Source organism: Artemia sp. Qi Xiang Cuo, chromosome 2 (assembly GCF_049724085.1).
Source record: "Artemia sp. Qi Xiang Cuo chromosome 2, ASM4972408v1, whole genome shotgun sequence".
In the NCBI taxonomy this organism is placed as follows: Eukaryota; Metazoa; Arthropoda; class Branchiopoda; order Anostraca; family Artemiidae; genus Artemia; species Artemia sp. Qi Xiang Cuo.
The window spans coordinates 83,692,489-83,706,500 of record NC_142795.1 but is presented as its reverse complement, the minus strand read 5'-3'; the positions used below and the strand labels follow the sequence as shown (position 1 = coordinate 83,706,500).

At 35.4% G+C, this 14,012-nt stretch overlaps 1 protein-coding gene across 1 annotated transcript in view; it reads right to left on the bottom strand.

Moving 5' to 3' along the window:
- The window catches only part of LOC148955711 (FAD-dependent oxidoreductase domain-containing protein 1-like), a 129,614-nt gene extending 120,597 nt beyond the window's left edge, over positions 1–9,017 (bottom strand). The window contains exons 1-2 of the mRNA XM_089108318.1: positions 8,999–9,017; positions 2,352–2,452 (exon numbers count right to left, since the gene is read on the bottom strand). Coding sequence (XP_088964444.1) covers positions 2,352–2,377 — 26 coding nt within the window. The 5' untranslated portion in view covers positions 2,378–2,452; positions 8,999–9,017. The remainder of the gene's footprint in view (positions 1–2,351; positions 2,453–8,998) is intronic.
- Positions 9,018–14,012: the final 4,995 nt, after the last annotated feature.

The window sequence follows — 14,012 nt, the reverse complement described above, 5'->3', positions numbered from 1 at the left end:
CTACACTCCACAACTCAGCAACTATACTGAGAGCAGTCGGAATTACTCAAAATCGGAAGAGTGCAGGATCTGACGACTAAAAGCTGTGGTTTCCATGCGCTACTATATTTCATGTTCAGATGTCGCGGCTATACTTACAAGCAGTTTCTCAACATTTACATAGACATTCCATGTCTGAACGACTTTATGGTGGAAAATATCCTCTCAAACCTGTATAATATTTATTTTAGTGCCCTACGAGTAAAGTGCTTAAAAATGTATGTGAATTTGTTTATTAATAAAGAAGAAATGTATATATACAACAATGTCTTTATTCTACACTTTAGATTTCATCTTCTTCTTCGATGTATAGGCAACTGTCGAGAACCACTAGTGCTGGTAGATCATTTAAATTCACTGTATATTGATCTTGATTGACTACAAAGTCAGGATCACATTTCCAACAGTACAATGTAACTTCACTCTTGTCGTATCTCTTTGTATAGTCAATGATACTATTTGCATTCATATTGTGAAATTCACGTGTTTCAATCTGTCTATTTGAAGCAATATCACATACAGTGTTTTCAAATGGTGAATAACATTCGATAACTGCCAAATAAAAGGTATCTGTCAAAATTAGCATTGGCATTTGTAAAAAGCGCTAGTGCAATAGGATCGTGGACTGGCTGCCCACATAAATTTGAGATGTTTGGGCTTTCATCTCTTATATAATTTGTTTTTACGATATGAAGAGACAATGAGGCTATGCGACATCCAGGGGCATATAGCGATAGTTTTCTGGTTAAGTTTACGAATAGGAAAATTTGAATGGATAATCTCACTTAGCCAAAAAACCACTGCGCGTTTCTCCTCTTTATTTTTTTTCTATATTTTTACTGAACTAGTTCATTTGTTTTCTGTAATATTTTCTTATAAAAAATATTGTTTATTATTATATAATAATATATATATAAATATAAATATAAATATAAATATATATATATATATATATATATATATATATATATATATATATATATATATATATATATATATATATATATATATATATATATATATATATATATATATATATATGTGTGTGTGTGATGATGATGATGATGATGATGATGATGATGATATATATATATATATATATATATATATATATATATATATATATATATATATATATATATATATATATATATATATATATATATATATATATATATATATATATATATATATATATATATATATATATATATATATATATATATATATATATATATATATATATATATATATATATATATATATATATATATATATATATATATATATATATATATATATATATATATATATATATATATATATATATATATATATATATATATATATATATATATATAATGTATATCAAAATACTTTAAATTTTTTATTTTATACTTTTATGCATTTTTTTCCATATTTTCACTGAACTAGTTCATTTGGCATGTAGAAATAGAGACAAACTTAGTTTTAAAAAAACAACATTACAGCATAGCTTCTTCTTTAAAAAAAAAAAAAAAAAAAAAAAAATCAAATTACGCAATTAAAAACCTGTATACAAAAGTGTCAAGAGGGAATGAAATCATAATGCTTATAAAAAGTAAAAAGGTGACAAATTAAAAGGATTAGAAGCGAGTACGTGTCTATGGCGAAAGGGGAGGCAGGCAAGTGTCTTTCCCTTTGCCAAGCAGCACACTGATTTTTCCTATACTTTCATGTGCTTCCCAACTTGTTCACCAACTTTCGAATTTTTTTAAATTATGCTCTCTTACTTCTCACCGAAACATTATGTGCATGCCCACAAAAATGATCACGAAAATGTTGATGGAGGGGACGGGGAATGCATTTTTCAAAAGTGGGGAAGAAAATTAAAAGCATGTATTCAAAAGCGTCAAAAGGGACTGAAATCATAATGCTTATAAAAAGTAAAAAGGTGACATATTAAAAGGATTAGAAGCGAGCATGTGTCTATGGCAAAGGAGGGGGGAGTACCTTTCCCTTTGCCAAGGAGCACACTGATTGTTCTTATATTTTTCATGTGCTTCCCACTTTATTCAACAACTTTTGCATTTTTTTTTAATTATTCTCTCTTACTTCCCACCGAAACAATACATGCATGCCAACAAAAATTATGACGAAAATGTTTTAAGGGGGGATGCTTTTTTAAAACCTAATGGGGGGAGGGCTTTTATTCAAGGAAAATACGAATAAGTTGTTTTGCAATGAAAATCCGAATTTTTTTTTTTAATCTATGGGGAAGGAGGCGAAATTGCAGCACTGTACGTCCCTGATTAGAAGAGTTAAAAATTTACCTTTCCAAGTAGGTTGAGTCGCTCATGCAAGATTTTAGAAGCAAGAATTGCCGTCACCAAAACACTTAGGGCACCAAGCGGCGTCACCAATGAAGCTGGAGCTAAAGCATAGACATCAAAATTCAAACCTTCACCAGTACCCAATATAAAATAAATGAAGTCATTTCGATAGATATTCCAGGTTTTTTTTTAAAGCACGTAACATTTTAAGCTACTTTGAACTGATTCTTTTTTTCTCTGGTGCTGGAGGGGCATTGGGGCAACACAGAGCTTTTTAAGGACTCATTTGAAAGCTAATTCCTTTATCTACTACTACTACTACTACTGCTAACAGCTCACCGCGGACCAAGCCGCCTGAGGCCAACACAGCTACGCACGGTCCTCCTCCACCCCAATCTATTCAAAGCCGCCCACGAAGTTCCCATTTCCTTTAAATCTTTCTTTATGACGTCCTCCCACCCCAGACGGGGACGACCTGCTTTCCGTTTAGCCCTAGATGGTTGGCCAAAAAGAACAATCTTCGGCAATCTGTCATCCTTCATCCGCACAACGTGCCTTAGCCACCTCAACCTTTCTTTCATTACAGCGCTAGAGAGCGGTATTGAACCAAATTTTTCGTATAGCCTATTGTTTGAAATACGGTCAGTCAGTCGGGTACCCAGAGCAATCCTTAAGCAATTTCTCTGGAAAACATCTAGCAAATCTTCATCCGCTTTTCGGAGCGTCCATGCTTCAGAACCATATTCGACCACTGTTATCAATGTAACTTCTAATATTTTAATCTTGCTTTACACACTTATCTTTCAATTCTTCCAAGCTTTTTTTAACAGTGAAAAAACACCCTGAGCCTTGGCTATTCTATTTTTTACATCTTCACTGCTCCCACCATCTTTGCTAATAATACCACCAAAGTAAGTGAAGCTGTCCAACTGATCAATCTTTTCATTACCCAACGGCACCTTTTCATCTTCACTTATTCCTAGCCTTAGTGACTTAGTCTTCCTAACATTAATTTTCAAACCAATTCTACCACCCTGAACTCGCAAAACCTCTAAAACTTCATTCATTTTGCTCACACTTTCATCTAGGATGCTTAAATCATCAGCATAATCCAAGTCCAGGAGACTTTTTCCTACCCATTTGGTTCCGTGGTCTCCCATTGCCTTTCCTGTGCTCCTTAAAACAAAGTCCATCAAAATTATTCCAATCTCTATGGTCGAAAACACTCAACCTGGGGTTTGCAATCCCTCACCTTGCATACTCGCCTTCCAGTCTCCTTAGTAAGCTTCAAAATCGTCTTCTGACTAACAGGACTAAGCCAGTTCTAGCGGCTTGACAAATTCTGGGCTAGGTTAGGGATTTCAATTCACAAAAATTTAGAAGGAGGGGGTCAAAATATATTTTTAATATCTAGAGGGAGGCAAACCTGTTCCAAAATTGATTGGATAATCTTGCCATAGCTTGTATAGCTTTGATAAGAGATCTGAATAAATGACAGAAAACCAAAAGCCGACATCTACTTCCTACTTTCTCAGAAATTTTAAAAAAACTACTTAACTACTCCTGTTTTGTGCCAGAGATTTAGATATTTAAGATCTATGGAACTTATCATAGGCAGCGCTATTGCGCTGCCTAAGTAAAGAGCGATGTGGGCACAAATTATTATTTATTTATTTTTTTGTTTAGACCAGGGCACTTCGCATCGAAGGAGTTGTCATAGCAACTTCGAAAACGACTCATTCGATTTGAATTTGAAGGGACTAGTGCCCTTTTTAATAGTCGAAAGTGATCTGAGGGCAACTAACCCTCCTTCCACGCCTACCACCACCCTAAACACATCCAACCAAAATTTTGAGATAGCCATTTTGTTCAATGTAGCTGAAAGGTCCGGAAATTATGTATTTGAGGATGACAACCCCCGCGGCCCTCAGGGCAAGGGTTGTAAGTTATACCCTGGGGGCATACAAGGTATATATAGAAAGGGGTGATCGTAAAAACTTCTGAGGGGGCCCATTGGATTGGTAATCAGAAGTTCTAGCACCCTATTTAAGATTCAGAGTAATCGGAGGTTGGATACCCCCACACCTCATATTTTCCCAAAATGTATCTGATAGAAATTTTGAGGTGGCCATTTGTTGTCTTAGAAACTTCAAAAAGAGCTCATTCGATTGGAAATTGAAAGGGCTAAGGCCCTTTTTAATATTCAAAAGTGATTGGAGGGTAAAAAACCCACCTTCCAACCCACCTTTTTTTCCAAACACATCCAATCAAAATTTTGAGATAGCCATTTTGTTCGACGTAACTGAAAGGCCCAGAAAATATATCTTAGAGGATGATAACCCCTTGCCCAGAGCCCTCAGGGCAAGGGTTGTATATTATGTCCTGGGGGAATATAAGGCATATATAGAAAGTATGATCGTATAAACTTTGGAGAGGATTCATTCGATCGCTAATCAGAAGTTTTAGTGTCCTTTTTGAGATTCTGAGTGATCGGAGGGTGGATAGCCCCCCTCTCCATACATACCTCGTATTTTCCCAAAATGCATCTGATTGAAATTTTGAGATGGCCATTTGTTGCCTTAGAAACTTCGAAAAGAGCTCATTCGATTGGGAATTGAAAAGGCTAGCGCCCTTTTTAATAGTCAAGAGTGATTGGAGGGCAGCTAACCCCCTCCCCTCCCCCACGACCACCATTTCCCCAAACACATCCAATCAAAATTTTGAGATAACCCCCAGGGCAAAGGTTGTAAGTTCTGCCCTGGGGGCACATAAAGGGCGGTCGTATAAATTCCGGGGGGGGGGCTCGTTGGATTGGAAATCAGTAGTTCTAGTGCCATTTTTAAGATTCAGAGTGATTGGAGAGTGAATACCCTCCCCCATATCTCGTATTTTCCCGAAATGCATCAAATAGAATTTTGAGATGGCCATTTCTTGTCTTAGAAACTTCGAAAAGAGCTCATTCAATTGGAAATTGAAAGGGCTAGTGCCCTTTTTAATAGCCAAAAGTGATTGGAGCGCAACTAGTCCCCCTCTCACGCCCACCATTTCTCCAAATACATCCAATCAAAATTTTGAGACAGTCATTTTTTTCAACGTAATTGAAAGGTCCGGAAATTATTTCTTTGAAGATGACAAGCCCCCGGAGCCCTCAGGGCAAGAATTGTAAGTTGGGGCATATAAGGTACATATAGAAAGGGTGATTGTATAAATTTCCGGCGGGGGGGGGGGGCTCATTGGAATGGTAATCAAAAGTTCTAGTGCATTTTTTAAGACTCAGAGTGATCAAAGGGTGGATACCCCCCATACCTCGTATTTTCCCGAAGTGCATCTGATAGAAATTTCGAGGTGGCCATTGGTTGTCGTAGAAACTTCGAAAACAGCTCATTCGACTGGAAATTGAAAGAGCCAATGCCCTTTTTAATAGTCGAAATTGATTGGAGGGCAACTAACCCCCCCCCCTACGCCTACGATTTCCCCAAACACATCCAATCAAAATTTTGAGATAGTCATTTTGTTCAACGTAATTGAAAGGTCCTGATATCATGTCTTTGAGGAAGACACCCCACCCACAAGAGTTGCAAGTTATGCCCTGGGGGCATATAAGGTATATTTAGAAAGAATGATCGTATAAACTTCGGAGGGAACTCATTGGATTGGTAACCATAACTTCTAGTGCCCTTTTTAAGATTCGGAATAATCGGAGGGTGCATACCTCACCCACACCTCGTATTTTCTCGAAATGCATCTGATAGAAATATTGAGATGACCATCTGTTGTACTAGAAACTTCAAAAACAGCTCATTCGATTGGAAATAGAAAGGGTCAGTACCGTTTTCAATAATCGAAAGTGATTGGAGGGCAACTAACCCCCCTCCTACGCCAACCATTTCTTCCAACACATCCAACCAAAATTTCGAGACAGCCATTTTTTTCAACGTAACTGAAAGGTCCGGAAATTATGTCTTTGAGGATGACCCCCCCCCCACAGACCTCAGGGCAATAGTTGTAAGTTATGCCCTGGGGGCATATAAGGTATATATAGAAAAGGTAATCGTATGAACTTCGGAGGGGGCTCATTGGATTGGTAATCAGAAGTTCTAGTGCCTTTTGTAAGATTCAGAGTGACCGGAGGGCAGATACCCCTACCTCCCATCAATTCCCAAAACACATCTAATCAAAATTTTGGGATAACCATTTTGTTCAGAATACTTGAAAGTTCTCAAAACTATGTATTTGACAACCCCCATGCCTTCTCAAGACCAGAACATAATTTGCGCTTTACTGAAAATAAAATACATTTTACATGTTTTCACTTGTTTAAAATGTTTTTACTAGATATATGAAGGGAGAAGTCCTCCCCCTTGCACTCCAATTACAGTGCGAGCTTTGGGTGCCCTTTTTAAGAGTAACAAGAGATTGAAGGGAAAGCAGCCCTTCTTTCAAGCCCATTCATTTTCCAACTGCACCCAGTCACAACTTTCAGACAACCATTCTGTTCAGCATAGTAGAATGGTCCAGAAACTATGTCATTAGGGATATTAGGCATGCTAACCCCCCACAATTATACTACTGGTTCATTATGCTTTAAAACTAAGTGTTGCTTTTTAAAATAAATCAAAAGGCATTGTGCTTATGGTTGACAATAAGACACCTCAGCAATATATCAAGAACGACTGGGGGTATTAAGTTGAGACTTTTGGGTATACTACTATTACTACTTCTTCTCCTACAATTTACATAAATAAAAAGAGTGTAAGTGTATCCAGGTTGTCAAAGAGCATAGATAGAATCTTTTGGGAATGATATTTGTTGTGATTGTTGTGACTTTTTCAGTGATTGTTGAAAAAGTTTCTCCAATATGCAAATAGCAACCCATACCACGGATTCTTATAGAAAAAAACTGAAAAGATATAAGATATCATTATCCATGAAAAACACTATGTATATAAAAAACGAACAAAAATTAATTTAAAAAACTTTTTCCACAAGACAAGTTTCCAAGAAAAGTAAAGAGCTCCATTGAGCCAAGAATGAGCAAAAATTAAGTAAAATAATCTTCCAAGCGTAAAACTACCACAAATCACTATCAATAAATAAATTAAAGTCAATACAAACAGAAATTACAATAAATAGCTAAGTCAAACTCAAAACAAGCAAAAATTAACATGAGCAGGGTTGAAAACCCCCATGCCTTCTAGAGAGCAATACACAGTTTGTGCTTTAATGAAAACAAAATACGTTTGAAATGTTTTTGCCTTTCTTACTTTCATAAAAAAAATTTATCAAAACCTTAAGGAACAAATATCAGTATCTGTCGATTAAACTGACAATCCACAGTCAATTGTTTTTGGTTTTGTTTTTTTAGTTAAGCACAAATAGTGTTCTGGTCTTGAGAAGGCATGGGGGTTATCAGCCCTACTCATGTTAATTTTTGCTCGTTTTGATTTAACCCGGCTATTTATTGTAATTTATGTTCATTTTGAGCTTCATTCATTTATTGAGTGATGTGGTAGGTTTACGCTTGGAAAATTATTTTACTTAATTTTTGCTCATTCTTGGCTTAATGGAGCTCTTTACTTTTAGCCTGCGACTTGTCTGGTGAAGCTCAAAATATAGTTTTTTCGAGGGCTACTACAGATTATCTTCTCTTTAAAATTGCTGAGAGTCCAATTTCCTATAGAGATACTTTTTACGTTTTGGTGGGATTCAATTGGGTGACAAATTTAACTTTGAAGCTGTAAAAGATACTCTGAAACTAACTGCTGCAAGCAATAAAGGATTAAAAAAGCAGCAAAATAAATAGTTGGTCAGAAAAAATATTGCCATCAAAATAAAACGAAATTATTGCATTCGATTGATTTGATGCTCTTTGGAGCAAGGATGAATTTTTAGCCTTACAGAAAGTAAAAGCCATCTGCTTTATCATACTTACTTTTGCAAAAAAAAGAAACATATTAACCATGACTTTAGTTTATCTTCTACTGCTCATCAACAAGCATAAATGAAAACATATATACACAACAAGGTCAAAAAATCACCATAATGACCTATATATATTTGTTTTTGAAGTTGATATTTTAATATTAACGTTTCAATTCAGGAGAGGAGGGTGAGTAATACAGCCAATACCTCCTCCTAAGAAGCTTTCTTTCCAATAACCTCTAGATGGCCACATTTATTTTTGTTATTGATATTTTTAAGCCTGATGATTTCAGTTCAGGGGAAGGATGAGTGGTACATCTGCTCACCTCTTTCTGGGGTGCTTTCTCCAAATAGAGCAAGATGTTTTGAAAAAGAAACTGCACAAGCACCATGCAGCAAAACCCAAGCTGCACTCAGGTCTGGCATTTAGGAGGGCATCGAATGATTTTTCCTTGCAGGGTTTAAAAGATCGATTACACAAGGAAAAAAACTTTTAGGTAACACAATTGTCAATTTCTAAGGGGGGGGGATCCTTCACATCAATATATATTCGGAAGGCAATCCAGAATGGAAAACCTTGCCCCCCCTTGTTGCCAGACATGGTCCAAGCAACAGTAGTCCCAATAAAGTGGTAAAGTAGCATTATTATATCTACTAGTAATATTAGTAGCAAAACTTAATACATACATGAACTAGAATATACATGAATAATTTAGCTAACATACTTGATAAAATGCCTAACCACCAAAGCCAGTCCTTTAGGCAGCCATATCCTCCTGCTCCAGCTCTTGTATGACCTTTGAATCCCAAGCGTTTCAAACTTATCTTTTTGAGGATGAAACTAGTTCCTAAAATATTATTACATCACTTTAAAAGGAATTTATAGATTTAAGTATAAAAATGATGAAAATAAATCCGTTTGATATAACAACAGTGATATTCAAAGTCTCAAAAGAAATCACAGAAACAAAACCCAAACAAACCAAAAATCGTTTTTGACCAGGATAGGACAAGAGACTTGTTGGTAATAATGCAGACACACTATCATTAGTGCTAGAAGACAATCATCTATTGTACAGATCATACATAATCAATGGGATCTAGCATAAGAATATTAAATTTTATTATGGGGACAGGGAAGGGGAGATGGGTATTGTGGCTTTCTGCTTAAGGGTTTTCAGCCTCAAAAAGCCAGTGGCTATCTCAGTATTGTTCACTTTCTGACAATTTGAGCCAAAACAATTATTCTGTGACAGAAAAAAAGCACTAAATGTTTTCATTTCCACTTAATAAAGTCCTCTCTGGATTTTCTATAATCATTGGGGGGAGGAAATACATTTCTTCTAAGCCTACAAAAACATAATTTAGGATACCTTGTTTTCAAGGTGGGGAGGGGTAAACCTCTGGTTATGGCTTTTAATAACTTTAAATAGATTGAGAGGGAGGAGAAAAGTGCATAGTTGTGTTGGTCTCAGGAGGCTAGGTGTTGTGAAGAGTTGTAAGTAGTAGTAGTTTTCCACAATTGCAGCTTCAATAGTTTACTTTTCCTTTTTGGTTTTATGTCATTCAGACTCTTTTTCAGACTCAAAACTTATTTTTAGAAAATACTACAACCATTACAATCTATTTTTCAGTTGAAATTGAATTAAGTTTCTTATTCCAAAATTAGTGGGAAATTTGTCTCACTAGATGGTCTTCTTCAAAACGATTTTTTTCTTTTCTTTTTTTTAATTAAACAGGTTAATATAAAGGAGTCACTTTTGACTGCTCCTTGTTTTTCTTACTAGATTGCAGCTACTGCTGCAGCTATGACAGGGATTCATAGCAGGTATATAGCTTACACAGAATTTTTTTGCTTTTTTAGGGGGAGGGAGAATTTCATGCAAAAAAAGGGCAAAAGAAAACCGGTGAATTGTGGTCTTAACACCTGCTAGGACCTGTATGGTAAAACTGGGTTACACTTTATTAGGAACATTCTTTTAAGAAATGATTACACTATTACTTTCAAAATTATTACAACTGCTCAAAGTAAAAACAGGCATCTTAAGAACATTTATAATTTATCATGCACAAAAATTTCTTAAAAAATTGAAACATACTTTAGATTCTTCATATCCTAGAAATTGTTACCAAATTGATGAAATTGTTGACAAAAAATTTACCGTTTTTTTTCAAAGGTATTACCTTACCTTAAATTGCAGCTAGGAGTAATCAAAGGATTTCTCCTTGTAGAGCTCCAGAATGATGACGAGGTATATGCAAGAATCACTGGTGACCAGGTGCTGCTCCATCTTCGATAGCATCCCAATTGAATTTACACTCTTTGGAGGACCATTCAGCATCTAGCCTTTGTTTAAAAACATCAACGGATTCAGCAGTAACAGTTTCATTAGAATTGAGTGCAGACTCTAGATGTTGTAAAATGCTTGACAAGTTTCAGTTGATGACCTCTAGTTCTTGAATTGGTACTAACAATAGGGAATAATGCTAGGAAAATGTTAGCCCTCAATAACTTAAAGGCTAAAATGGCATCCCCTCTATTTCTTCTGTATACAAGTGTAGGGAGGTTCAACTTTGATAGTCTTACAGGATAGGAAATTCTCAGTGTTATGAATCAGCTTAGCTTAGGTAAAGGTAAATAGTCTGGTGCATAGTCCCCCCCTATAAATGGGACCTGAGAAGGGCAAAAGCTTTTCCAATCAGCTCTAAACTTAATTATGTAAGTATTTAGCCAAGAGGACCTCAATGAACAAGATAAAACAACAGAAAATATTGGTTCCCTCAAAAAAATAACCCTAAGTCTTTTATTTTATTGGCTTGGATCTTTCAAGAATCATTTTGTCTAAGGAGACCCAACATTTTGTTTGGAGGGAGTAGGGTGTTAGAAGGCCTTGGAATTGGCCAAAAAATGTATTGTCCCTGATCTGTTTGAAAGTTACTGCCATATGTCTCTTGACCAAGGGGAACATGATATAAAAAAATAATTAACTAATTTGACACACAACCTGCCCAAAAATGAGCCTAAGAAGGGGCATAACTTTTTCTCTGACGAGTTCAAAACTTACACACCTAGTCCTTATGTTCTCTGAATGGCTTGAAACATATACTCATAAGTTCCTGGGCCAAGAGAACCCTAATGCACAAAAAACAATTTAGGTTAGGGGCATGAGGAATGTTTCTTTTGACTGGATTGACTTTTATATCTGAAAGCCTTTGGGTCAAGAGACACTAATTTATAAAAAAAAAAAGTATATGAAAGAAACTTATACCAGTTTACACAAAAGGGTGTGCTAAAAAAGATCAATAAAATTTTTCTGGACAAATTGAAACTTGAGATCATAAATTCCTAGCCAAGTAAAACCCATTTTCCAAAAAAAAGTTGTATTTGGGCACAGTCCTTTCAAAATTGTGGCCCAAAAAAAAGACCATTTATATCTGATTAGCTTGAAACTTTCAAGGATCATTAGTCATGCTGAGGAAATTTGATTTTGAGTTTTTTTAAATAGTTGTTTATTTTAACATCAATTATTAACAAAAACCTTAACATGAACATATCCCCTCCAAATGCCATAGCATGATATAGAGGAGGGATAACCATTCAAATCCACCAAAAAAAAACACATCATCAACATCATGTAGTCTGCTATCACTAACTTGACACTCAACTCCTTCCTTAACACAGCTCAATCAAAATACTAAATTTAATGATGTATTACCAATTTAATCTATCAACTATGCTTCCTATTAAATTAATTGTTTAAACTCATATTTAGAAAACAATTATTTCTTCCAACAGCCTTATAAATTCACTTAAATCACTACTTTTAATGTAGTGACCCCCTAACCTTGACAATTAGAGGGGGAGTGTGTTAGCAGTCCTGGAAATGGGCTGTATACCTAGTTATCCCTGGCAAGTTTGAAACTTACAGCTGGTAATCTCAGGACCAAAAGGAACTTAACAATAGAAAAATTAGTTTGGGGGCATTGTCCACCAAAAAGGGGGCTCAAAAGCACAACAAGCCTTTTTTCCTCACAAGCTCAAGACTATAATACTTCAGACCTTTAGCTAAGAGGACCTCAATGTGCAAGGTAAAATAGAAAGCAAAATATTGGTTTTTCCTGAAAAAGGGCCCAAAAAGCTTTTTTGATGGCTTGAAACTTATAAATTTAGTCCTAGAGCCAAGAGGCCCTGAATAAAGAAGAAAAAAGAGGAAAAAACATACTTTCCTTTAAGAAAATGTCAAAACAATCATATTTTTGACTACATCAAATATTTGAATGGGGGCAAAGGCTCCTTAGAAATGGACAGACTTTTTTTTTATTGGCTTGAAACTTATACATGAAATTCCTTGGGGCTATAGGACTCTAATTAAGGAAGAAAAACTGGTTCACCTACAAATGTGGCCAAAACCCTTTTTCTGTTTGGCTTGAAACTTTCAAGGATTTTTGTTGGGCTAGGGGGACTACATATTTCTTTGGAGGGAGGTGTTAGAGTTAGAGGACCTGTAAATGGGCCAAAAGCCTTGTCACCCTTGTGATCAATTTAAAACTACAACCACTTGAATTCAAGGGTCAAGCAAAACCTCATGCAAAAAAAAAAAAAAAAACACTTAGGTTGGTGACATGGGCCCCAAAAAAACTGATGCCTGAAAATTTAATTTCCAATTGGCTTGACACTTATATCTGAAAGTTCTTGGGTCAATGATGAAACAATTTGCAAAATGAAAAAAAAAATAATAGTTAGCCCAATTCTTACTTCATAATATGCAGAATGATTATAGCTAAAATATTTTGACTACAGCTCCATTATACTATCCCTTAATCCCCCCTTAATGTACAAATATATATCCCAAATTATTTATTTCCCTGCATTTAAATAATAATAATTATTTTTAAAACCCACTTTTATACAAAACAAGCAGAGTAAAGCACACTAAAAAGGAAAAAAAAATCAATCAAATACACAGAAACAAAGATAACTTAAACCTTAATCACTGACAAAAACACACAGATAATATTATGGTTTGGGCCTAGGGACACAAAGGCATTTCTTGTCAAATTATTACTAAGCAATTCAAATGATTGTATAATGTTGGTAGCACCATACTTCTCAATAATATGTGTATTACAATATGAAGTGGGAAGGTACAATAAAAATTTGCAATATCTAAAATAAGCAATACAGATTTGGTGCAAATCATTCTTATTCAACAACAAATGCATTCCACAATAAAAACAAGACAGAATGGTCACAATATGGGGAATACATTTTAGCTAAAGCTTGGCATGAATATTTTCCATGGTTAGGTACAATTTTTGCATATCCAATCTTCAACTTTTCTTTAACAGCATTCCATCATATGTTACTCTTGTTGTGTCACAGCTGATTCAATTTATGGATACATTGGTTGAAATTGGACCCTGGCACCTTGCTGGCAGATCAACCAAATGCTGCCAACAAGAGGCCTGGTTGACCACTGCTGAAGTGTTGCTATGCTGCTTCCAGCAGAGGTGGCAGTATTGAGCTGACTTTGACTTAATTTTTCAGCAATTCTTTATTGTGTCAACTGCAAAGTTGGAGCTTTTCTTTCTCATGTGATTTTGTATTTCAATTTTCCTCATTATAAATCATGCAGAGCTTGCACTATCCCTGAATTTTAGGGTATTTCCCCAAAAATCTATGCATCACCCCAAAAATATTTGGTTCCCTGAATCCCAAAACATCACCCACTACACTGT